This window comes from Podarcis erhardii (genome assembly GCF_964252035.2).
Source record: "Podarcis erhardii genome assembly, chromosome: 8".
Taxonomy (NCBI): Eukaryota; Metazoa; Chordata; class Lepidosauria; order Squamata; family Lacertidae; genus Podarcis; species Podarcis erhardii.
This window is the reverse complement of record NC_138499.1, coordinates 85488-109321: the sequence shown is the minus strand read 5'-3', so window position 1 is coordinate 109321 and position 23834 is coordinate 85488. Positions and strand designations below refer to the sequence as shown.

The window sequence follows — 23834 nt, the reverse complement described above, 5'->3', positions numbered from 1 at the left end:
CTTTCTTTGAAAAGGACAGTTTTTAGGGGGGCAGGAAAAAAGGGTTATTTCCCCCGGTTTTCAGTGGTGTTCATCATCCTAGTTAAAGTTTTCTCTTCCCTGCTTTCAAAGTTTGCCTCTTAATCTTCATTAGGAAAGGAATTGAAAATAAAACTGTGATTAATATAATACAAATCTGTGATGCAACTGCATTCAGAGTCCGCTGCACAGGTGGGGTCACCTCACCTTAAAAATTGTAGAGTTAGAAAAGATTCAGAAAAGGACAATGAACATGATCGAGGGAGGGATGGTAATAATAATCATCATCATCATCATCATACTGTATTTTTTGCCCTATAGGACGCACCGGCCCATAGGACGCACCTAGATTTTGGGGGGGGGAAATAAAGGAAAAAAATTTTCCCCCCAGGCGCCGTGCTGGGGTGGGGGAAGCCTGAGCTCCCCCTTCCCCCAGCCCCCAGAATGGGACCCAGAGCGATGCTGAAGCTGCGTGCAGCTTTGGCATCGCTCTGGGAGTTTGCAGGGCTGGAGGGGGGGAAGCCCTCCGCCAGCCTTCTAACCAAGTCGGGGGACAGTGGGAAAGGCGCGCTGCGCCTCCCGCTGTTCCCCGAGTTTGTGGGGCTGGCGGCGGGGAGGAGCAGGCTTCTCCCCCCCGCCAGCCTTCTAACTAAGTCGGGGGACAGTGGGAAATGCGTGCTGCGCCTCTCCCATTTTCCCCCGAGTTTGCGGGGCTGGTGACGGGGAGGAGCAGCCTTCTAACCAAGTCAGGGAACAGTGGGAAAGGCGCGCTGCGCCTCTCCCACTGTCCCCCGAGTTTGTGGGGCTGGCGGCGGGGCTCTCCTGAAGCCTGGAGAGCGAGAGGGGTCGGTGCGCACCGACCCCTCTCGCTCTCCAGGCTTCAGCGAAAGCCTGCATTCGCCCCATAGGATGCACACACATTTCCCCTTCATTTTTGGAGGGGAAATAGTGCGTCCTATAGGGCGAAAAATACGGTAATTCCCCAGCCACTCTGGGCAGTTTCCCCAAAAACATTAAAAATACAATAAAACATCAGACATAAAAACTTCCCTAAACGGGGCTGCCTTCCGATGTCTTCTAAAAGTCAGGTAGTTGTTTATTTCCTTGACCTCTGGTGGGAGGCTGTTCCACGGTGTGGGAGGGCGTTCCACAGGGCAGGGGCCACGAGGCTGTTCCACGGGGCAGGGGCCACTACTATGAAGAAGAAGTTGCAGCATCGGGGACTTTTTGGATTAGAGAAAAAGCCGGTCCTAGGCGACCTGAGAAAAGTTTATAACATGATGCCTGACCTGGAGAAAGTGGAGGGAGGAAAGTTTTCCTCCCTCTCTCATGACGATCGAACTTGTGGACACCCAGTGAAGTTGAATGTTGGAAGAGTCAGGAGTTGAAGTGGGGAACTGCCGGCTGCAGGAGGCGGGGATGGCTTCAGAAGAGGATTGAGCAAATTCCCGGCAGATGCGGCTGCCTCTGCCGTGGGGGAGGAGGCTGGCTAGATGGGCGCCCTGGGGCTGAGCTCTTCTGATGCTCTTGTCACAGAAGCAGGAGGGGGGCTAGAGGGAAGACCCCAGCCCCCCACCCCCAGGGCAGAGCCTGGGAAGGGAAGGGCCCCTCTGGCTGGCCCTGGCTGCCTGCTTTGCTGCAGACCCCGCTGAGAGGCCAAGCACCCTCTGGGGACCCCCTGGGCCCTGCTTCTGGCTGTGAAGTTGTGGGTTCTCCTTGGGACTCTGCCTGCTGCTCTGTGGGTCCCTGGGCCTGATGCTGCCCTGAGGGTTCTGCTGCTGACCCCTCTTGCTCTCTCTTTGCTTGTGCCGCCCGCCTGCTGCCTCTGCGAAGGAGCGGAAGCGCCGGGAGCGAGAGACGGCCACGCAGCTCCTGGCAGAGGAGGAGGAGGAGGCCGAGGTGAGAGGGGCCGGCTGGGCTGAGGGCCTGAGGAAGGGGGCTGGGCTGGGTGGGCACGCTCCTGAGACCCCCCTGACCCTCTTCCCCCTCCCCACAGGACCTTGGCGCTGAGCCCCTCCAGCTGGACTACCGCACCTTGGCAGCGCTGCCCAACAGCGGCCTCCAGAAAGCCACCCGTGGTGTAAGTGATGGGAATCCGCTGGCTTTGGCGAAGGGCGGGCTGGATCCCAGCCAGCCTCAGCTACTCCCTCTGCCTTCAGCCAACCCAAGCGATGGCTCTTGTGGATTGGGGCCCCTGGCGAGTCTCCTCAGCTGCTTTGGAGAGCTTGTCACTTGGAGGGGGGGTCCTGTGCCCTGGAAGCAGCTGCTGGCTTTAGGGCTGGCTCTCGGGGGGGGGGGAGCGCAGAGAAGCTGAGGAGAGAAGCACCCAGAGTTTGGAAGAGAGATGGGAACACCAGGTGACCCGGGAGGCAGGCAGCAGACCGGGGGGGGGGACTCTGGGGGGATGGGGCTGGAGGTTGCCCTCAGCAGCAATGAAGAGCAGTGGGGTGTTTGCCCCCCCCCCACTTGCCCCAGACCCAGTTGGCCTGGCTGGGTGAGGAGGGAGCAGGTGGGCTGCTTGGGGGCCATTTTTGCTTCTCTGGAAATCTGATCTGCCTGAGTGAGATTCCTGAGCCAGCCCAGCTCTGGGCTATTTTGGGCTTGCCTGGTGGGCGTTGGAGGAAGGGGCTGGGCGGGTGGGGGTCTTCCTTTGTCTGTGGCTGCTGGCAGGAGCGGTGAGTCTCTCTCTTTCTCCTGGCACCTGCAGGCTTTTCCTCTGGGCACAAGTGAGCGGGCAGCTGGTGGGCAGCTTCCTCAGGCTCGGTCAGGGCCAGGGCTCTGCTATTGTGCCTGCCTTCATGGGGGGGGGGGGGCGGGGAGCAGGCAAGCTGTCCCCCTCTGGATGTGCTCAGCCTGCCATGTTACTCCTGGTGCAGCAGGCGGTGGGTGCCAAAGGGCAGGAGCTCCCTCCCTTGGCTGGGTGTGCCAGGGATGGCGGGGGACGAGGGGATGGGCGCCCCAGACAGGGGTCCCTGTGCGGAGACATTTGGTTTTTTCGGAAGGAGGGTGGCAGGGAGAGGCCCTTCTGTCCTGCTGTCTCCCCCTGGTGACGCTGTCTCCCCCATGGAGGTCTTTCTTGGCCCTCCGCCCCCTTGGCTGCCTCCCCCCGGCCAACACAGAGGGGCTTATTGCCACCCTCCCTGCATCCACGGGGGCTTCCTGGGCAGAAGCATGGGGCCTCCCAGCCCCCTCCTCTCCTTCTGGTCCCATCCTGAGACTCCACCACTGCTGGGATCAAATGGGGAGGGGGGGTATTGCGGGGGGGCACTCCCAGCCCCTTCTGCTGTAGCTGGAGGCCTCTCTGTTTCTCTGAAGTTTCCTTCTGCCTTTCAGTGTTAAAAAATAAACATGTCCCCGGATGGTTTGCAGCAGAGCCCGGCTGTTCCATGGCTGCGTCTTGGGGTTCTGGCTTGTGCCCAGAGGGAAGATGGGGTTTGTGGGGAGGCCTCCCTCCCCCCTGCCCCCAGGCAGCAAGGCCAGTTACCACAGAGGCTGCTGTTGGTGGTGGCGGCGGCACTGGGCGTGGCAGTCCAGCATGTGGCCTGCCATGCCTGTGCATTGCAGGGAGGCATCTCCACACCCTCCTGCACCCCTGGGCAGGTCTCTGTCTCCCCCTCCCTGTGAGCTGCTCCCGTGAGCCACAGAGCTGCCCCACCAGCCGTGGCCCCTGAAAATGCAGTTCTTATGTCTCTTCCTCAGCTTGCCCCTCCTGGTGCCATGGAAAGGGACCCATGGGCATCTCCCCTGTCGGCTCCCCCTCCCTTGGACCTGGGCCAGGCAAGCCTTGCCACGGGCCCCCCCCGCGGGGCTGCGGAGGTGGAGGAGGAAGAGAGCTTGGTGGACTCGCAGCCCATCCCCTTCAGCGCCAATCCCTTTGTGCTGGCCAACCGGCAGGGCAAGGCGTGCCTGGGGGGCCTCCCCTTGGCTATGGCAAGGGGGGAGTGCTGAAGACCAGCCTCTGCACCAAGGCAAGCGGCCTTGCGGCCTGGCCTGGCCTGCTGTGTGCTGTGCCTCTGCTGCATGCCGGGGCAGCGGGGGGAGAAGGCAGCCAAGGCTCACGTTTGGGCCGGGACCCTCTCCGCCCCCCATCTCTTGCCTGAGGGGGCTCAGCTGCTCTGCACTGCATGCAGGAAGAGTGTGTGTGTGGAGTGGAATCGAGCGGGGGACGAGGCAGGCGAGCTCAAGCTTCTGCCGTGGGGACGTGCCTTTGCAAGGCAGGAGGACGCGGCAGTGGACTTGGAGAGGGGGGCCCCTGCTGGCCCCCGCTGGCCCCTTCCTCCCTTGGCTCCCTGCAAAGTCTTTGGGCTGCTCCTCCGTTTGGCTGCTCTTCTGTTCTGCTTGGCTACTAACCTGCTTTGGGCCTGGCTCATTTGGGCAGCGTTGTCGGCTGCCCCCGTGAGAGAAGCCCCTGAGCCCCTCTTGGAGGGGCCACTAACATGCAGACGCCTCTTTGACAGTTTGTGCTCATGGTTTGTTGTGCCAGTTTTGTCAACCTCTTTGTGTGTCTGTGGGCAGCAAAACAGGAGAAAAGGAATAATTCTAAATGTCCAAAGAGGGTGGGATTTTGCACTGTGCACAGTTCCACCTTGACGCAACTTCCTCTCTGCATGACTGATCCAGCCACTTGGGAGTTGGCACGGAAGCGGGTTCAGGTGTTCAGATCCTATAATGTGCATCCATGGGGACTAGGAGCTTGTGTAGAGGAAGACATGGTGCTGCATTGGGAACGGAGGGTGCTGTTCCTTCCCAGCCTTTGGGCAGAGTTCCAGCATTGCTCAGCCAATGAAGAGATGCTCTTTCAGCAGGTCGCAGCGGGGGGGGGGGGCTTCTTAGTGTGAGCAAAACTAGAGGAAGGGGTGTCCTGAGCATGGTGGGGGGGCAGCAGAGGAGCTGGCGCTGCCCTGAGGGGCAGTTGGCTCAAGTGGAGGAAGAGTGTTGGCAGGTTTGTGGCTCCAACTGGGGAGATCAGGCAGATTCAGCCGGAGCCCCTTTTGAGGGGCAGATCCCATATGGAAGAGGCTTCTGCCTGGGGGTTGGGAGGGGCTGGTCTCTCTGGGCGCCCCTGGGGTCCCTCAACACCACTGCCCCCCCCCATTCACCAGCTGTCCTTCCTCTCCCTTTCAGGCCCTCTCGGGGGAAGGGGAACTGGGAGCCGCCTGGCGAGACTCTCCCTACTCTCCTGGCAGCCAGCAGGTAAGGGGTGCTGCAGTGGGGGTGGAGGGGGCTTCGGTGTGTGTTGGGGGGGGGGCTTTCCTCGGCCTATCCTGCCTGTCAGTCAGCCAGACTCTCTGGTTCTCTCTCTGGTTCTCTCCCTGGCACTGCTGCCTTCCAGCCTCCTGCTGCCCCCCGGCCAGCCCACCTGGTGGGCAGAGAGACCCGCTTTGTAAGTGCCCCCTTGGTGTGCTGTGCCCGCTCTCCTCCTCTGCCCTGGGTGGGGGGAGGGGGCTGCTGAGGCTGTGCTTGGGGAGGATGCTCTGTGGGGCTGGGCGGGGGACCCTCACTACTCGCCCCACTGGCTGCTGCTGGTCTTTTTGGCTGCTTCTGCAAGAGTGGTTTCTAGCTGTAGTCTGGGAGGGGCAGAAGGAGCCAGTTTGTGGCATCACTGGGGGGCCTTTCCAGCATAGTTCAAGATGTGGAGTCTCTTTTGGGAGCAGGGGCAAGAGCTTAATGTGGGGTAAGTTTGGGGAGGGGCTCCTGGTTCTGGTATGGCCAGCTTGGAGGTGCCTGGGCTTGGGTGGGGGCCCCAGCACCCCTCCCGGCCCCCAAATGCCTTCCTGACTTTCTCCTTCCAGGCTGCCGTCCACTTTGTTCCCAGCCACAGCGAAAGCAAGTCCTCGGTGAGTTCTCCTGGCCTCCTCTGGCGCCATGTGGGCCTTGGGCTGTGACCATTGGGCGCCTGCTGCCTCCAAGGGGCCTTGCCCACCCCCTCTTGGCATCAGCAGGACTCTGAGATGGTGCAGCTACTTGCAGTCAGAGCACCGGGGGGGGGGTAGTTTGTCACACAAGTTTGTGGGTGACCCCCATGCTTGGGGACACCTTGCTTTAATTCATTTTGTCCAATTTGTCCCTTGTTATCAGAGGGTAACAATCAGACCTGTGTAGCCATTGCTCTGACCTTTGCTTGCCTTTGGGTTGGAGGCTTGAGTTTGCTCTAGTTTTTTCTGGCTGACTCTTCCCCCCCCCCCCCCCCGTGCCAGACCAAGCCGGGCGTGATCCAGCCCGTCACCCGCATGCGCCCAGCCCCAGCCCTGGCAACCTCGGAAGGCCGGGACAGCCCCAATCCATTCCAGCAGCCCGAGCTCTGCTCCAGCACCCACAACTCTGTAAGTTGCTGCCGTGGGGCTGATGGGGGGGGCTGTGCTGGTGGCTTGAGTGGCACCCCCTTGGCCTGGGGCCGCACTCCCTCTTGACTTGCGCCCTCTTGCCCCCAGCCGCGCTCTCCCAGGCCCCCCTCGCCAGGCGACGTCCCCATCAGCGCCAAGCAGGCCTACAAGGCCTTTGCGGCTGTCCCAGTTCCACATCTGCTCCTGGAGCCTGAGGTGAGTGGGGGGGGGGCGGCTTGGGGGGGGGGCCTTGGGGGGCAGAGTGCCCTTTGCGGATGCAGCCATTGCCTGCCCTTTCTTCCCTCAGGAGCCCCAGAAGCAGAAGAGTGCAGAGCAGCCTCCCTCCCCCTCTGAGGTGAGTTTCAGGGGAGCGGGGGGCCCTGCTTCTCCTGGCCAGGCCCCACTGCTGGGGGGCGGCCTGCACAGCCCAGAGCAGAGGTCCTTCCGCGAGAGGCAGAAGTACTTTGAGGTGGAGCTGAAGCAGCAGCCGGCCGAGAAGCCGCCCAAGAGGGTGTCGCTGGTTGGGGAGGAAGACCTGAGGAAGATGAAGGAGGAGGAAGGTGCGTGCCATGGGGTTAGCCAGGCCAAGGCCCCCCACTCTTCCCGCCCCCCAGGAGCTACTAGCCCAGAGGCCGCTAACTGCTGGGGGGGGGGAGGAGCTGCTCTATAGTGAAACACTATAGTGAAACCCCCTCCCCCTCCCCCTCCATGTTTGGCTAAGCAGCGCTCTGCAGCAGCCGCCGGCCTGGTGGGAGGAGGAGGACACAGAAAGATGGGGTGGGGTCCCCTCATGCCTTTCAGGTGGATCCCCCCCCCTCCCGCCTGTCTTCCTGGTTCACCTTTGGATCTCATTCGGCTGCTCCCTCTTGGAGGCATTCCCTTGCCCAGCCGGGGTCCTTCCACCCTTGGGGGGCTGTGGGGAGGCTGACCTGACGGCTTCTCACTTGGCAGCTCGCAAACTGCAGCAGAAGCGAGCTCAGCTGCTGGAGGAAGAGGAGGAGGAGGAGGAAGAGGAAGAGGCCGCCAGGCAGAGACGCCCCCCAGACGTCCCCTCCAGCATCTTTATCGAGGGTGTGGAGTACAAAGTGGAGAAGCTGGATGGGCCGAGCCTGCTGCCCTCCACGCCCTGGTGAGTGAACTGCGTGCCTTGCCCTCTGCGCTTGTGCCCACGCCGGGGGGGGGGGGCAGGGCTCGATCCGGAGAGCGCAGGCGTGCTCTGTCTCTCCAGCCCAGCATCCCCTTCTCCCAGGAACCAGCCAGGGCCCCTGGTGGGAAGAGCAGCCTTCTCCCTCCTTTGTCCACAGCTCTGGGATCGCCCTCCAAGTCCCAGCGCTTGGCCTGCGGGCTTCTAGCGTTCGCCTGCGGACTCCTTTTCCCAGGGGTCCCCTTTGGGCTCCGCCCCGTCCCTGCCCTGGCTGGGGCTCACAGAGCTTTGTGCCCTGCCAGGTTCCCAGAGCCGGAGAGACAGAATGGCTCCTCGCAGAGGAATTCCCTGGAGGAGGGCCGGAGGCCGGAGGTGCGGCCCACTTCCATGGCTGGGTAAGATGGGAGGGCAGGCGGAGGGTGGGGCCTGTGGGTCAGGGAGGGTGGGTCTGCCCCACTGAGCCACGCTCTCTCCTGGCCAGGCTGAGCCCCGTGTACCCCAGAGGTGGCAGTGAGCCTGGGGCCCCCGTCAGGACGGCGAAGGCCGAGCGCCGCCAGCAGGAGCGCCTCCGCATGCAGAGCCCAGAGCTGCTCAGCGCCCAGGAGAGGAAGGAGCTCTCCCCAGCCGAGCGCCGGGCGCTGGAGGCCGAGAAGAGGGCCATGTGGCGAGCTGCACGGTAGGTGGGGAGGGGCGGGCAGGGCCAGCATCCCTCTCCCGCCCCCCAGACATGGTCTCTGAAGGGGGCTGTGGAGCACCAACTCACAGCATGTTGGGTTTCTTAGCTGCTTGCCTTGCTCATCGGTTGCCTTTGCTGGATCAGGCCAGAGTGGGCCCTGCATTCGCCCCACGGCCAGCCGGGGGTCCTCAGGTGGGGCGTGTGGGAGGCCAGGGGGCCACCATGGGTGCCTCTGCTCCGCTTCTGTGGGTCCTTCTGCTCCCGTGGGTCCCTGTGGCCTGAATGTTCACCCCATTGCCTCGCCACCAGTCTTGACAGAATGCAGGTGGGGTTAATGCCCCATCCACCCCCCACTCTGCCCACCTCCCTGACAGAGCTGGCAGAGGGGATTGGGGAACTGTCATCCTGCATGGACCATTCCCTGGTAAGGTTTGGGCAGAAGGCAGCTGCTCTGCCCTGCCGGGGTGGGGCACCCACTGCGTTGGGGTGGCGTAAATTAGCCTGACTCAAAACAGGGGAAGTGGCACCGTTGCGCCCGCCACGTGGTGGTGACTGCAGCAAAGAAATCTGACTTTATCATCACCGTGGCTTCCACAAGTAGCTGTGTGGCCAAGCTTTTCTGAGTGTGAATGAACCTTGTGTTCCCTGGCCAAGAGACGGTTGCCCTGACACCCCCGGGGGCTAGCCACAAGATCCCTGCCAGGCGTTTGAGGGACAAAATGACTCAGATTTGGACAGAGGGATGCCGCCTCAGAGCAATCTAGCAGAGGCATCTAGCACACGGTCTACTTCCTCTGCACTGTATCAGTTTTGATTATTGCAGCCTGAGGATATGGACAAGCGGCTTGAAGAAGTGCGACCAGCCTTGGCCCTTGCTCATCTTGGCCTCTTAGAACTAGCCGCAGGGGCTGGCTGGGGGTCAAAGGAGGCATTGATGCCTCCCCACTTAATAAGACCTCCCTGGACCCAGAAGCATGAGGCAAATACTGGCAAGTGGCAAGTGGCCCCTTCCTGGAGCTTGAGGAGGTGGCAGCCCCACATCACGCACCCTTGGAGGAGGACTTCCGAAGAGGCATCATAGCTGGTTAGTTGCCTCTGTCGAGATGCTGTCAGCAGAGGCAATTAAGTGGTGATGAACATAGCTACTGTCTATCGTATTATCTCTGAGGAAGAAACATACAGTAACAGGAATTAACTTGCAAATGCTCTGGAAGAATTAACTTGCAAATGCTCTGGAAGGATGCTGTGGGATGGAGGTATCTTCAAAGGACTCAGACAGATGGGGTGAGTAACCTGGGAGCGGAAGAACCACAAATGTGCCCCAGCACCACTCAATAGCCCTAGAAGTCAGTCCCTGGGGCAAAACCCAACAAAGCCGCCTTTAATTACTTCCAAAACGTCTATACTACTGAAACTGTCTCTCTGTCGGTTAAAAGGTTCATTTGAAATACGACCCAATGGCTGGCGGAGACCCCATTAAGAGGATGAAAAAAATAAGAAAGAAGCATGCTCTTTTAAGATATATACCCCCAAAAAGTGACAAGTGGGTACCTCAGGGTTCTTTCCTGGGCCCGTTGTTCAAATTCCTCATAAACAACTTGGATGAAGGAATTGAGGTGATGCCCATCAAAACTGCAGGTGACACCAAACTGGGAGGGGCAGCTAATGCCTCAGAAGACAGAATTGGGATTCAAAAGGACTTTGACAGATTGGAGAACTGGGCCCAAGCTAACAAAATGAGTTTCATCAGGGACAAATGTCATGTTCTGCACTTAGACAGGAAGAATCAGGTGCACAAATGTAAGATGGGGGACACCTGGCTAATAATAATAATAATAATAATAATAATAATAATAATAATAATAATAAATTATTTGTACCCCACCCATCTGGCTGGGTTTCCCCAGCCACTTCCAACAGAGATTAAAAATACATTGCCAGTAATATATTGGAAAAGGATCAAGGGGTTTAGAGGACCACAAGTTTAACCTGAGTCAACATTTTGAAAGTGGACAGATGTCAATTTTTACACAATACAATAAGATGACAACTACAAAGAAATACACAGTCCTCTCCTGAAGGTAATTGTCAGCCCCCACCACCCAGAGAAGGTAGCCGTCCCTCTCAGCTCTCCCTGAGGGGCCTCCCTTTCTTCTCCCAGCTTCTCATGCTGGGAGACCAACGTTTCCCCGTCTCCTGCCCAGGACCCTCTATCAACCATCTCCCACCCCCATGAATGCACAATCCCTGGACCTTAGCAAAGTTCCCAAACGTACGACTCCAAAGAAGAAAGAACATGAAGAAGACAGAAAAGAAAAGAAAAGAAAAGAAAAGAAAAGAAAAGAAAAGAAAAGAAAAGAAAAGAAAAGAAAAGAAACAAGAAGAGAGAGATAGATAAAAGCAAAATAAAAGACAAAAGGGAAAGAAATGTTCTATCTGCTGGTTGCATAAAAAGGGGGAAAAAGATTACTTAAAACATTCAGTCCATGATAATATCAATCCAGTATTTATTTTAAGTCAAAGTTTTCTCAGAATCATTTGTTTCTTTCCCCCACTTTTTCTAGCTTTCACCAGAAGGGAGTCAGAGGAACAGAGAAATAGTGGTAACAAGAGACAAAATTCTAGGCTTTAAGGGTGAAGTAAAAACTGACAGATCATTGGGTCCAGATAGCACTCACCCAGGAGTTGTTAAAGCGCTCAAATGTCAAATTGCTGGTAAGCTTAAACACACACACACACACACACACACACACACACCCCTCTCTTGTCACTAAGATCAGCCCTGGAAAGTGGCCAGTTGTTAGATTTTTTTTAAAAAAGGTTTCTAAGAGAGGATATGATGAATTACATGCTGGTTAAACTAACATCTGCTTCCAGAAAAACTGGCTCCAGAAGGCATTGTTGCTAGAAGATATAATTGCCAGATATATAGAAGGACAAGTCTTGCTGAAATGGAAGCAGCATGGCTTCTGCAGGGATGTCCTAGCAAAGAGAAGAAAAGGCACTTATTTGCACAGGACAAAGTTCACCTTTCTGCTGAGAGGCTGCCATGCACTTTGCCCAAGGATGTAACATTTCATGTAGTCCAGAGGTTTGAGAAGAGGAGGAGCCAAGATGGAGCGTCCAGGTGCTCTGCTTTGCCTCTCGGGGTTCTGTCCGCATCCTCAGGCTGCTCAAGTCCAGAAGGAGCCACAGGGGCCCAAGAGAAATCCCTGCTCCGCCTGCAGCCCCCAGTCTGAAGGGAGGGGAGCTGCTTCATCTGCAAAGACCCTGAGGCTGCCCAGAAAAGCTCTCCTGGGTGAGATGCCATGGCGGCTGTCATCACCAGAGGGACAGCTGCCCCACCAGCTCCAGTCCGCACTGGAGGGGGTTGGCTGCACTGGGTCCAAGGGCCCTTCTTCCGCCTCTCAAGTCCCCCCTCTGGTTCTTGTTGCGGCAGGACAAGGAGCCTCATCTGCTCGCCGCTCAGTTCAGTCTCTGCCCTTAAGTGGCCCCCATTTCGCCTCCCAGGCCGTTTCCTCTTTCCTCTCCATTGCTGCTCAGGGTCTGGTTGGCGAAGGCAGCCCAGGAACAGAGAGGCCAGGTTTTCTGCAAGGGGCTCAGCCTGGCAGCGGTGCCCTGAGCCATACCTTCCAAATCTCCACAGGGATCTGGGGACCTCAGGCAGCCCCACCCCTGATAAAGACCCTGAACTGGCTTCCCTCCCCTCCTTCGTCCCCCTGCCAGTTGCTGATGCCAGCCGGGCACCGAACGAGAGAGGCTGGGAGGCGTCTTGGGAAGAGGTTCTGGACCGCCTTCCTTGTCTCCAGTATCTGGAAGGGAGGGCTCCCCTTGTGTGACTGTGCCCCTCAGAAGCCCACCCCATTTGGAGTCCCCTTCCCTCACTGTAGCTGGCTGCATGTGGAGCCCTCCAAGGCAGCCCCTGCCTCCTGCCCCCCTCCACCCATCTGTATGCACCTGGTGGGACTCGCTTGTCTGTGATCTGGGGGGGGGCAGGGGGGACTGCCCTCTTCTCTACTGACCAGGACAGGTGAGGTCCGCCCCCCCCCCCGTGTTGTCACCTGCCTCTTCCTCCTGCCCACCCTTTCCTTCCCTCTCCTTTTCTTTCTTTCTCTCTCTCTCTCTCTGCCATCTTCCTGCCTGTCGGGACGTCTTCGGCGCCTCCCTTCTACTCCTCCTCCTCCTCCTCCTCAGCTCTTCCACCCTAGAAGAGAGCATGAAAGAGTATGAGCAGGATCTGGCCAGGAGGCTCTACCAAGCCCGTCAGCAGGCACTGGGGGGGCAGGGCCCTGCTGCTGCTGCCGCCACCACCACCACCACAAGAAGCCCTGGGCCAGGGGGCCACCCCAGGTGTGCAGAACTTCCACACAACCCCACCTACACCCCAGGGCCTGCACAGCCCCAGAGGTGCCCTCCCCCCATCCAGAGGGCAGCTGGGCCACACCTATGCTGAAGGCCTGGCTGGTGCCGCCACTGGAGAGTCCCTGCTCTGCCTCCTCTGCTCCTCCTGCGCTGGACAGGCGGGTTTGCCAAGCAAGAGACCAGGCTGGGGCAGATCTGCACCCTCAGCTGCTCCTGAGAGCCTCCGCCCTGGATGAAGGAGGCAAGGGGTCCCTTCTGCTCCCTACCAAGTTCCTGCCTTCTCTGCAGCAATGGGGGCGACTCCACTCAGCACCTCCTCCGTTGGCCAAGTGAGGAGGGCCCTGCAATGCCCCCCCCCGCCCCGGGTGACGGTTCTTGTCTTGCCAGCCCACCCCAGGTGTGCCAACCTCTCTTCCTCCCACCTGGCAGGATGAAGTCCCTGGAGCAGGATGCCCTCAAGGCCCAGATGGTGATTGCCAAGTCCAAGGAGGGCAAGAAGAGGTCCACCCTGGAGCAGCTGGCGGAGTCTCCCTCGCCCGCCCCCACCCCCTCGCCCACCCCCCTGGAGGGTATGTCACCTTCTTTCATGGCAGTCTGGCTTAGGAAGGGGAACCCACAGCGGCTCAAGGGGGGGCATGGGTTTGATGTCTCCCCCCCCCTTGCACAATTTATCCTCTCATTTCTCTCCAAATCCTGTCTCTCTTTCAGACTGCAGCACCCGGATCCTGACTTCTCCAGGCAGGCTGGTAAGGAGGGGGACCCAGCACCAGACATGCTTCAGAGGAGGGGGGCTGGGGGGCTGTGAGCATGGAGGTTCCTGTAGCTCTTCAGGTCGGGGGTGCGCCTGGCCATGGCCCAGAAGGCTCCCTCCTTGCTTCCCACACTGTTCCCTCTGTCTGTTTTGGGGGGTCCCTGGTGCTCCCTCTTGCTCTGACTCTCCCCACCCAGTCTCTGCCCCTGCCCTGACCAGCACAGCCAACCTCCCCCTTTGGGGAGGGGGGCATTCTGTGGGCCTCAGGCATGACCTCATTGCTGCTGCACTCTGTCGTTGGCCAGGGCAGATGGGGGGGTCTTTTAGGGAGTGAGACCCTTGAGGAGGTGGGAAGATGGCTGCCACAGGGAAACTTCATGAGGGAGCCCCTTGATTCCCCCCGCCCCCCGTCCAGCCCTGCAGCCTACCAAGAAGAGCAGCAGGAAGGGCCCCCCCCTGCCCCCCCGGAGCCTCCCCTCCTGCTTCCCCACATGCTCCTTCATCCTCTTTCCCCCTCTCTCTTTCTGCCTCTTCCCTTCTTTCTGCCACTCCTTTGGCCCTCCAGTCTGTGCCTGAAAAGAAGTTTCTCTACAGGGAATTTGCTGCCATTCCTTCTTCCAAACCAGTTTATGAAATCCAGGTACAAGCTGCATGTGGTGGGGGCAGTCAGGAACACCCCCCCCCCGGCAGTCTGGGGAGGATAGAGTCCTGGGGGTCATTGGCAGCCACCAGGGCTTAGGCTGGAGGCTGCCCCCAACCCAGAGCAGAGTCCCAGGCCTTGTGGGAGCCCTGCTGCCCCTCCTTCCAAGGTCTGTTGGTGGGAGGTGACAGGAGAGGCTGCTGAAGACCCCTTTCAGGCAGGGCAGGCTGCCCTGTAGTGGCTTCTTGGCCCCCTCCCTGCCATCTCCAGGCCATGCCACAACGACACCCCCAAGGCAGGCAGGTGTTGTGCTGGATCCTGCCTGGCAGCGGCTTTAGGCTGCTGGGCTCATCCTGGCTCATGATCTGGCTGGCTCTGCAGTGCTGGTGGCGAGGGGGCCGCTTGCTGCCTGCCTTGCCCCTCTGCCTTTCCAGCCGTCTCCTTGGAGGCTCCAGAGACCAGTTGGCTTCTGTCTTGGGAAGCCTCCGTCTGCCAGCAGGGCCTGCCCTTAGGAGGCCCTCCTCCCAGCAGTGTCTTGGGGTCTGGGGGCCTCACAGATAGGGAGCATGTGAACCACACAAGATACGTAACGGGCTCTGGTGGGATCTCTTGCCAGATCTCCCTGGCCCCACCTCATGCCCGACCTGCTTTTCTGTCCCTCTGCCTAGCGGGTGGGCAGGGGCCCCAGAGGCTGAGTGAGGGGCACTTTAGCACCAGGCGCCCTGGCTCTGGAATTCCTCTCTTGCCTCTGGGGCCTCCTGCCTGCTCTTCTCTGCACCCCCTTTCTCCCCCTCCCACTGCATGCTCTGTTCTTCAGCACCTGCTCCCCACCCCCCAACCACGTGAGAACGGGCAAGGGGTGCTTTATGTCCTGGGGGGCAGGTGGTGGGGAGCAGGCAGGGACTGATCCCGCTTTGCACTGCCCTTCCAGACTCCAGATGGCGGAAGCACCTGCAGACTCAACGATGCCAGCAGCTCAGGTGAGTGCCCAGCTGGAGCCTCCTGGCCTTGGGTGCTGCCACCAGCGCTTCTCTCCTGAGGCCTCTGCTTTTTCTGTTCCTTTCTAGAGTGAATGGTCAGCTGAGCAGCAAGGAGCAGTGGGTAGGATGCCCTTGCACTGCCTAGGAATGGAGTGCTGTGATGAGCATGCAGTTGGTGGGGTCGGGGGGGGGGCGCTCAGATCCTGCCTAAGGGGCTGGGAGTGGCCCAGTGAGCATGCCCAGCCGCCTCCCTTGGAAAGAAGTTGGGGATACCCTCAGGGACCCTGACCCTGGAAGCCTAATTCCAGGCAAGGCTTGAAGGTGTCTGGCAGGCAGGAGGGGGGAAGCATTCTTAAAAGATGAGGGGCTTTGTGGAAGAGCATTGAGGTTGCTTCTAGGTCTCAGGCACTGGTGGCATCTCTGGGGGGTCCTGAGGGTTTGGGCACCCACAAAATGTCTACTGTGGGTGCCTCGCCATCGCGTTGCTGTTGGCCTCTGCCCCCTGCCTTATCTCCGCTGGCTCTCTGGCACCCCTGTTGGGGTCTGCTGTGGCCATGGGCATGCTTCTGGGGTGCAGTAGAGGACTTGCAGCAGAGGTCTTGGCCTGGTTGCCATGGTGGGGGTGGGGCGCCGGAGTGCCATCTCCATGGGGCCATGGGCACCCAGGCTCCACTGCCCCAGCCCCATCGCCGTCACGAGTGCACACGCACCACTGGACACCCAGTCTGGGGCCCAAGTTGCCACCTCTGGTCTCAGGAAGCTGCTTTGGAGCAACTGGCTCCCATTCTTCCCCGGGGTGGGTGGCTGTGTTGGGCACAGCAAGTGGACCTGGGAGACGTGTCAGGATCCCCCACTTCTGACTGCTCGAAAGGCTCCTGCTCGCCACCAGTGAAGGAGAAGGATCTCGGCCTGCCTTGGGTTGCCTGCCTGCCTGCCTGCCTGCCTGTCTGCGTGTTCCTGAGGTCTTGCTTTGGGCGCCTCGGTTCAGCCCACCTGAAGCTGGCTGGACACTGCTTGGAAAGCGGAGGCCTCCCAGTTCCCCACCCCCTTTTGCGGGGCCACAGCCTGTGCAGGCAGCAGAAGGGCCCGGCCTGGGGGCTCCAGAGCCTCCTGCAGCAGGCAGTGCCCAAAGGGGGCAGAGGTTGCCCTGGGCACCTCCTGAATCAAGCCAGGCAGGGGGTTGGGGTCAGATGCTGCCGCCCCTTCAGCCCTCCATGACCTCTTTCCCTCTGCTCTCCCCCCACTTCAGTGAGCCAGGAGCAAGACGGACAGGCAGCAGCCCAGGAGCCCCTTGGGGCACACGACCCCTCGACTCCCAGCGCAACTCCCCCTCGGGAAGAGATGGGGCTCTGCGGCGGCGGCGGCAAGCGCAAACTCCGACCAACCCAGCACAATCTGGAAACTGCTGTCCCCACATAGTAGACTTGCCCTTGGGGGCTGTTAGAAACACCACCAAGCCAAGTGAGGGGTCCGCTCTGTGGACAGTGTGGTGATGTGGCCAGCGGGCTCCCAGGTGGGCCTGGACAGAACAAGCTCCCTGGAGCCTCAGCTGGCATCTTGTGGGCTGCGACTCCCCCTCCTCCTCACGCAGAGGGGCAGGTTGTGAGCAAACGGGGGCTGAAGAGAGCAGTGATGGGGCGGGGGGACCCATGCAGGGCATGTGTGCGTGTAAATATTGGGTGGGAGTGCGTGCGTGCGAGGGCAGGGGTGCCCAGGTGCTGCAGCTGCTTCAGGCTGACCACTGTTTGCCCAGCTGACATTTGCCAAACAGCGAGGGGGCCGCTTGGGAAACACCAGCTGTCCCGCCCCCTCCCTGGCAAAGGGCAGCAGAGGGACAGCACCCCTGTGCAGGATGGGGAGGGAGAGGGGGAGTTATTGCCAAGTGCTGCCATTTTCCTTCTCCTTCTGGGGGGCCATCCATGCCGTGAGGGGGGCACGGGCGGAAATGGGCACTTCTGCCTCTTCAGCAAGGGCCGGAGGGAACGTTTGGGAGCTGCCTGGTGCTAGCAAACGTAGAGCAGCGTGGGAGCAAGAGTAGGAGCAGGCTAGTTTCATTAGGATGGGGTGAAGCAGATAGAAGGTACAGGTAGAAGGGGGGATGTGGTGGTTGGGGCGCAGGGAGAGGGGTAGTGCAGGGTAGGGCAAAGATGTTGAGGCACAGGTTGGCGGCCGAGGGTGCTCCAGCGAGGGCCAGGGCTGCTGCTTGCTCTGCCTGCTGGCTCCAGCCTCTCAGGCTCCTTTCAGAGAAGAGTGGCACTGCCTGTGTGTGGCAGTGGCTTTGCCTCGCTCCTGGCTGGGTGGTGGTGAGCAGTGGCTGGCGGGGGCTGGCGTGTGTGCGCTCTCATCACGTGTGCAAACTTGCCCGGCAGCCTCTGCCAAAGGACAAGATGCAGCAGCTCCTCATGCCAAACTCAGAGGGTCATTTTAACAGAACTTGTGTTTGTCTGCAGAGGGCAAGGGGAGGCTTCCCTCTGCCTGCCTCTCTCGAGCTGCACAGTGGCTGCTTCCACAGCAGCAGTTAGAGCTTTTTGATTTTAATCTAATTTTAGCATTTGCTTTTAATGAGCAATTTGGGAAGTGATCAGGCAGGGTTTCCGTGACTAACATACAACTTCTCTAGGTGCTGGGCTGTGGCATGTCTCTCTGTCTGTCTCCTCTCCCAGAACACTCCGAGGGAGATCAAGACTGTAACTAGTGACATTTGTACAACCAAAGAAATCTATTTTGTGGTTCAAGGACAATAAAGTTTACTTTACATTTTAGAAATGATGCTTCTCTCTTGAGCTGGCAGAGCCTTTGCCTCACTCACCTTGTGTTGTCCAGGTTGTTCAAGCCACTCCAAGGACTCGGGCCTTCAGTGGCATGGGGCTCACCCCACTGAGTCCTGCATCCTGCTCTCTCACTGACCAACCACAAAGGAATAGCCTGAGAAGCAGACCGGGGGATGGGGAGCAGGAGTGGGGTGTTTGTGGAAGGCTGCCTCTTTCTTGGGAAGTCCTGGGCCAAGTGAGTGAGTGCCAACCATGTCTGGTGTCTCCAACCCACACATTTCCCTCCCTTTTCTCTCCATGCAAATTCCCTAAATTTGTTCTAGGGGAGACCCCTGCAGGGGCTGGTGCATTGATGTGTAGTAGAAATGCTCAAGAGGCACCTTTTCAAGGAAACCTTTATTTGCATTCAAGCCTGCCTGCCTGCCTGCCTGCTTGCAAGAGTCAAGGGGAATGAGTTGTGCTAAGAAAAGGCTTCATGGCTGAGGTGAGGACTGGCCCCAAGGCTTTGGGATGTACTTTTCACAGGACAAAGGGACGCTGGTGTGAGAAGGGGGCTCTCCGAAAGCCTCGCTTTCTAGGGGGGAAAACAAGCAAGTCTTAGTGAGGCTGCAGTCTGCTAAGGGCCGCAGCTTCACTTGGGGGCCAGCAGCACCTGCAGCCACTGGTGGGGGCTGGCAACCACTTGCCCCCTTGCTTTGCAGGTAGCCAGCTCTTTGCAGAGAACCTGCAGGGTGCTGGGCCTACAAGATTCATTACAGGACACAAACCCGCTGCTCAGGTTTTCCTTTAATGTCCAGCACTGGATGAGGCCGCCTGCAGTGCATTGCCTACCGGGACAGGATGACCTGGATCGGAAGGAGCCGCTGCAGCATCTCTTCGGGAGGATGCTGCTGTTTAGTTACAATGAAGAGTTTGAATTTTTCTATTCGAGCTGCTTGAAACTCTGTCTCTGCATATTCAGGCCCATCTGTTGGCCTCCGTAGGGAGAGATACCTGCAAGATTGCAGACAGAGCAAGGCGGGAGTAAGTCTCATGGAAAGCGGCCCCTGTGCTGCTGATGCTTGGGGGGCAGGGGGACCCTTGACCTTCCACGCTGCCTCTTGACTTCCTAAAGCAGGACCAGTGCTCTGGGCAATGAATATATTCACTCGGTGGGGCTTGGGGGCATCTGCTCATGGAGCGCAGGGCCATTAATTTCTGCCCAAAGCATCCTGCTCTTCATTTCTGTGCCACTTACTATACAACAAAAAGAGTACCATCCGCACCCAAGTGGGAGGTGGCAGAAAACTATGACAAGTCTGGAATTTTGCAGAAATAAAAAATCTGGTAGAAACCCACAAAAGAATGAAGCTGCAAGAGTAGGTTGAAATAAATCTCCCATCGGTCCTGGGGTGAGGGGTTGGGACTTGCATGGCAGGCTGCCCAAAGCCTGGCTGGAGCATTCGAAGGGCCACGGGGGAAGCAAGTGCCCAGAATGGAGAAAGATGGCAATGAGAGAGAGCAGACTGAAGGAGGGGGAGCAAGCACCCTCGATAGGAGGCGGGGAGGCACTAAAGGCATTGAGAAAACCACTGGCTCTCTTGATTTGGGCACCCATTTGTCAGTTGACAGGACTGATGCTAAGAGTTGTCTGACAGTGGAGCAGACTCCCTTGGATGGTGTTGGGCTTTCCTTTTGTGGGGGCTTTTAAACAGAGGTTGGAAGGTCAACTGTCCCACCTCTCATTCTGTAGGATCTTCTTGTCCAGCAGTGCCTCTGCCAAGCCTGGTTTAAGCCGTTCCAGCTGCTTCTTCACTGTGTCAAACATGTTCACCTCCATCATGTCAAAGACAAGGGGCTTCCCGTATCTGGAGGAGACAGGAGAGGGCAAGTCTTTGCCTCTTGCTCAGTGGACCAGAGGCCTTTGGATGCTACCCCACTCCTGCCACGGCTGTGGGTCACCAGGTGGCAGCAGCAGCAGCAGTGCTTCTCTCCCCCAGGTGTTTTTGCCTGGCAGTGGGCAGCCTCTCTGCCCGGCATTTGGCTTGTGCCCCTACCGCAGAGAGCCCAGCAATGCCAGGCGAATTGTCTCCTCAGCCATGTCGCTGGGGTTCACCGTGTTCAGAAAGTTGGTGTCCCGATAGCGCAGGAAGATGGCTGCCTGCCCAGAAGGGTCAATGACCAGTGGCCACCTTATGGGGAGAAAGCACAAGAGGGAGCAGGTCTTCCACACTGCCCAGCGGCTGAAACCTCATGGGTAGGGGCCTCAGCAGCTGGGAAATGGGGGGAAGGGCTAAGACCATGAGGCCAAAGAGGGGGGTCTTTCGGTGCAGGGGAGGGGAGGCTGCGGGAGATGCTGGCCAGAACCCCCAATGTCTAGTGAAAGTGCTTTCCCTTCAACTCACCGTCCATCTGCATGGATTTTCCCACCCACGTCTTTCAAGAGCACATCATCCAGCTCCTGCACAGAGCACTTCAGGCCATGGAACTCTTCTGCTGACCCTGAAAAACCAGCACAACTCTGAGCACTGCTGCACTGTGGTCCTGACATGGCTCACTGCAGGCTCCAGACACCCCTTGATGCTCCAGCATCGACAGTAGCAAGGACCATTGGGTGGCATGCATATTTGTGGTATGATAAGGTCAAAGCACATAAAGCATTTAAAAACCATATTGTCAGGAAAGCATTGTTTAATGTCTGGATAAGATATAAAGATCTACTTGAATGTAAAACCCCAAGGTGGTTGTCACCGATGGAAGCGAAGGCTCAGAAAAAGCTCAATATGGAGGCCAAATGGCCGAAATATTGGGAGATTTTGGAACAAGAAGGAGATAAATTGAAATTGCAGAGCTTTGAGAAATTAAAAGATAAAGTGCGAGATTGGCTTCATTATTATCAAATAAGGGAGGCATATAATCTGGACAAGAAAATTGGCTTCCAGGTGGAAAAATCAAAATTAGAAACAGAATTGTTAGATTCCAATACTAAGACACTATCAAGAATGTATAATTTGCTGTTGAAATGGAACACTCAGGATGAAACGGTGAAATCTGGTATGATTAAATGGGCACAAGATGTTGGACATAACGTAATGATGGCTGACTGGGAACAGTTATGGACCACAGGTATGAAATTTACGGTATGTAATGCCCTAAGAGAGAATTTAATGAAAATGATTTATAGGTGGTACATGACACCAGTCAAGCTTGCAAAAATCTACCATTTGCCCGAAAATAAATGTTGGAAATGTAGAGTTAAGAGCCTCGGATATCAGATCTCCAGGTTGATGGACCCTGGGAGGTTGATGGAACTGAGGGCAGGGGCCAGGACCGGGGAGGGGAGACAGAGGAAAGAAATTGGGAATTTAAAGTGTATATAAGGATTTTTTTCTAAAAAAAAAAAAAAATTAATGAGAAATGGAAAAATCGTGGAATGAAACTTTTATGACCCATGGGGAAATGTCTTAAGAGATTAAGTTTAATATATTAGTTTTAATGAGAAATAAGATTAAATAAAGTAAAAATGGATGATTAATTGGTGAAAGAAGAGAATGTTAAACTACAGTATATTAAGATAAATTATTAGGATAAAAACAAGGATGAAGGATTTGCTGGAATATTTAACTGAATCAGAATACAAAGAGGGGAGGTGTGAGGAGGTCAAGGAAATAAGTTAAAGAAGGAAAGTTATGTAAAGGTTTGATTTGTTTTTTTCTTTTTCTCTTGATTCTATGCATTTTTTTGCTTGTTTTTTGTCTGTTTTCCATTTTTTATCTTTTTCTTTTGATGTGACTTGTTTTTATGTATTGCTTTCTTTTTTGGTTTAATTGGGTGTTTTTTTGTTGTTACTTATGTAACCTTTAAATTTTTAATAAAAATCTTTTTTAAAAAAATAATATATGGACTATATGGAATTGGCGGAAATGACTGGCAGAATCCGAGACCAGGGAGAAGAGTCGGTGGAAGAAGATTGGAAAAAATTTAAAAATTATTTACAGAAATATTGTAAAATTAATGAGCTTTAGAAAAATGGTGGAATGAAGTTATATGGCTTGGGCAGAAATGTTATAAGGAACTAGGTACAGATAGATTGTTAATGTATTAAAGGGAAAAAACAAGGTTAGAATATGTTAAGATTAATTACAGGACAGAAAACAGAGGAAGATGGAAAGGAATTGCTGAAACAGTTAATTGAAGTGGAATACAAAAAGGGAGGCGTGAGGAAGTCAATGAAACAAGTGAATGAAAGATAAGCTTGAAAATATTGGAAGTGTTTTAAATTGTTCTTGTTTTGTTTTGTTAATTCAATGTTTTATGTAGTGTTTTTGTTTCCGTTTTTGTATTGTATTATATTGATTTGTTTAATTATTTTTCTTTCTTTTTGTAATCTTTAAACTCTTAATAAATATTATTTAAAAAAATAAATAAATGCTGATATCATAATGCCTTTATACCAATCTCTGGTGTGACTGCATGTGGAATGCTGTGTCCAGTTCTAGTCATCACTCTTCACAAAGGATACTGTAGAATTGGAAAAGGTTCAGAAAAAGGCTGCAAAAATGATCAAGGGGGAGGGATGGAGCGACTGCCCTATGAAGAAAGGTTACAGCGCTTGGGACTTTTTAGTGAGTAAGAGGTGACATGCTAGAAAAGCATAAAATTATTCATGGTATGGATAAAACACATAAAGTTACAAGAAAGGAGATTCCAACTATACATTCGGAAAAAACTTTCTCACAGTAGGGTTCTGTTCAGCAGTGGAACAGACTCCCACAAGAGGTGGTGGACTCTCCTTCCTTGGAGGTTTTTAAGCAGAGGCTGGATGGCCACCTGTCATTGGTGCTTTAGCTGAGATTCCTGCATTGCAAGGGTTGGACTAGATTATGCTTGGGTCCCCTCCAACTTTATGATTGTATGACCTCTGATTGCTTGAGAAGGAGCCTCATATCTTTTGCTCACTTTGTCCTTCAGGGTGTGGGAGTGCTAGGCAGGACTTTTCTGTAGACCCATCTCTCCCAGGAACAAGTCCAGCATTTCACTGCACAGGACTGACCTTCCTGCATCTGCTCCCGCAGCTTCAGCCGGGCCAGGGAGACCTTTTCCTCAGCATCTTTGGCAGCCGTGCGCAGCCTCTGCACCAGGGATTCTGCGTCCGCGATGGCCTGTTGCAGAAACAGGTTGTCAGAGAAGCCCTCATTGTGCCGAGCGTGGCTGGCCTTGCCCTGTGGGAACTGGCCTCTGGGTGCCCAGCAGAGCCTCCTCTCCCTCAGGGTGGCCTGCAGTGGGTGCCAGACAGGAATCTTCCCAGGCACATTTTCTGCAGGCCAAGGAACAGGAAGCCCTCAACCCCCAGCTGCACAGAAGGCAGAGAGCTCAGGCTCTCCTACCCACTTGGATGCCAGCCTCACTGTTGGGCAAGGGCATGGCTCTGAGAGAGAGAAGCCTGCCTGCTCAGAGGCTACAGGAAGGTGGTGCTCACGTGGAGGGTGATCTCTGTGTTGTCCATCTGCTTCCGCTGGCACTTGTCGTGCTCTGTGATCCTCCGGTTCAGCTCGCAGTAGGCCTGCTGCAGCTGCAAAGAAGATGAGCAGCCCCAGCCTTTGGCAAATGGGGAGGGAGGGAGGAACAAGGACACCCACACAGCTGGGGCTGCGGGAGGGCCCAGCCTTGGGTGGCTTCTCCCCATAGCGGGGAGGGGCAGGGCCCTGCTGCACAGCCCCCTCATGGCTCAAGGAGAGGGCATGAAATCCACCCCAGCGCCAGCAGGTACCAAGGCAGGCAAGACCCCAGAGGGCCTTCTGGGAAGGAAGGCCATAGAGACAAGGGGATGGCCGCATAGAGCTTCTTGGCTCCCACCTCCTTGTTGCATCTCTCGTGCTCCTTGGCCAGCTGCTCTACCTCCTCTGTCATCCTGGAGAGAGGAAAGAGGAGTCAGAGGCTGCAGAGACCCTCTTCAAGGAGATGCCTCTCCTTCCCCGCCAGCATGCAATGGGGTTGGACTAAATGGCCCTTAAGGACCTCTTCCAACTACAATTCTATCATTGTAATTGCTGGCAATATACATTTAATTCTCTTGATCTTTCTCCTTCTGTTAAGGAAACTTTTATCAAGTAATAGTATTATAAAAAAGAAAACAACAGAGTAAGCGCGTAACAAATTTAACAAGAAAAGGATTTTTCTCCAAGTGTTT

At 56.4% G+C, this 23834-nt stretch overlaps 2 protein-coding genes across 5 annotated transcripts in view; one reads left to right on the top strand and one right to left on the bottom strand.

Annotated features, from left to right (window-relative positions):
• The window catches only part of SCRIB (scribble planar cell polarity protein), a 54072-nt gene extending 36412 nt beyond the window's left edge, over nucleotides 1–17660 (top strand). Inside the window, 19 exon segments of the mRNA XM_081875029.1 lie at nucleotides 1852–1917; nucleotides 2015–2098; nucleotides 3718–3919; nucleotides 3922–3986; nucleotides 5143–5211; nucleotides 5351–5401; nucleotides 5811–5855; nucleotides 6216–6341; nucleotides 6450–6557; nucleotides 6649–6901; nucleotides 7293–7470; nucleotides 7788–7880; nucleotides 7967–8161; nucleotides 12356–12511; nucleotides 12953–13092; nucleotides 13232–13269; nucleotides 13840–13914; nucleotides 14846–14894; nucleotides 16144–17660. Coding sequence (XP_081731155.1) covers nucleotides 1852–1917; nucleotides 2015–2098; nucleotides 3718–3919; nucleotides 3922–3986; nucleotides 5143–5211; nucleotides 5351–5401; nucleotides 5811–5855; nucleotides 6216–6341; nucleotides 6450–6557; nucleotides 6649–6901; nucleotides 7293–7470; nucleotides 7788–7880; nucleotides 7967–8161; nucleotides 12356–12511; nucleotides 12953–13092; nucleotides 13232–13269; nucleotides 13840–13914; nucleotides 14846–14894; nucleotides 16144–16313 — 2163 coding nt within the window. The 3' untranslated portion in view covers nucleotides 16314–17660.
• Nucleotides 17661–18046: 386 nt separating this feature from the next.
• The window catches only part of IQANK1 (IQ motif and ankyrin repeat containing 1), a 29877-nt gene continuing 24089 nt past the window's right edge, over nucleotides 18047–23834 (bottom strand). For 2 of the 4 annotated variants that reach the window (XM_081875043.1, XM_081875044.1), the window contains exons 9-16: nucleotides 23501–23555; nucleotides 23124–23216; nucleotides 22698–22806; nucleotides 20050–20146; nucleotides 19702–19836; nucleotides 19384–19512; nucleotides 18497–18658; nucleotides 18047–18239 (exon numbers count right to left, since the gene is read on the bottom strand). In XM_081875043.1, coding sequence (XP_081731169.1) covers nucleotides 18185–18239; nucleotides 18497–18658; nucleotides 19384–19512; nucleotides 19702–19836; nucleotides 20050–20146; nucleotides 22698–22806; nucleotides 23124–23216; nucleotides 23501–23555 — 835 coding nt within the window. In that variant the 3' untranslated portion in view covers nucleotides 18047–18184. Of the gene's footprint in view, nucleotides 18240–18432; nucleotides 18659–19383; nucleotides 19513–19701; nucleotides 19837–20049; nucleotides 20147–22697; nucleotides 22807–23123; nucleotides 23217–23500; nucleotides 23556–23834 lie in introns of all 4 variants that reach the window. The other 2 variants (XR_014159824.1, XM_081875045.1) reach the window with 2 other exon arrangements.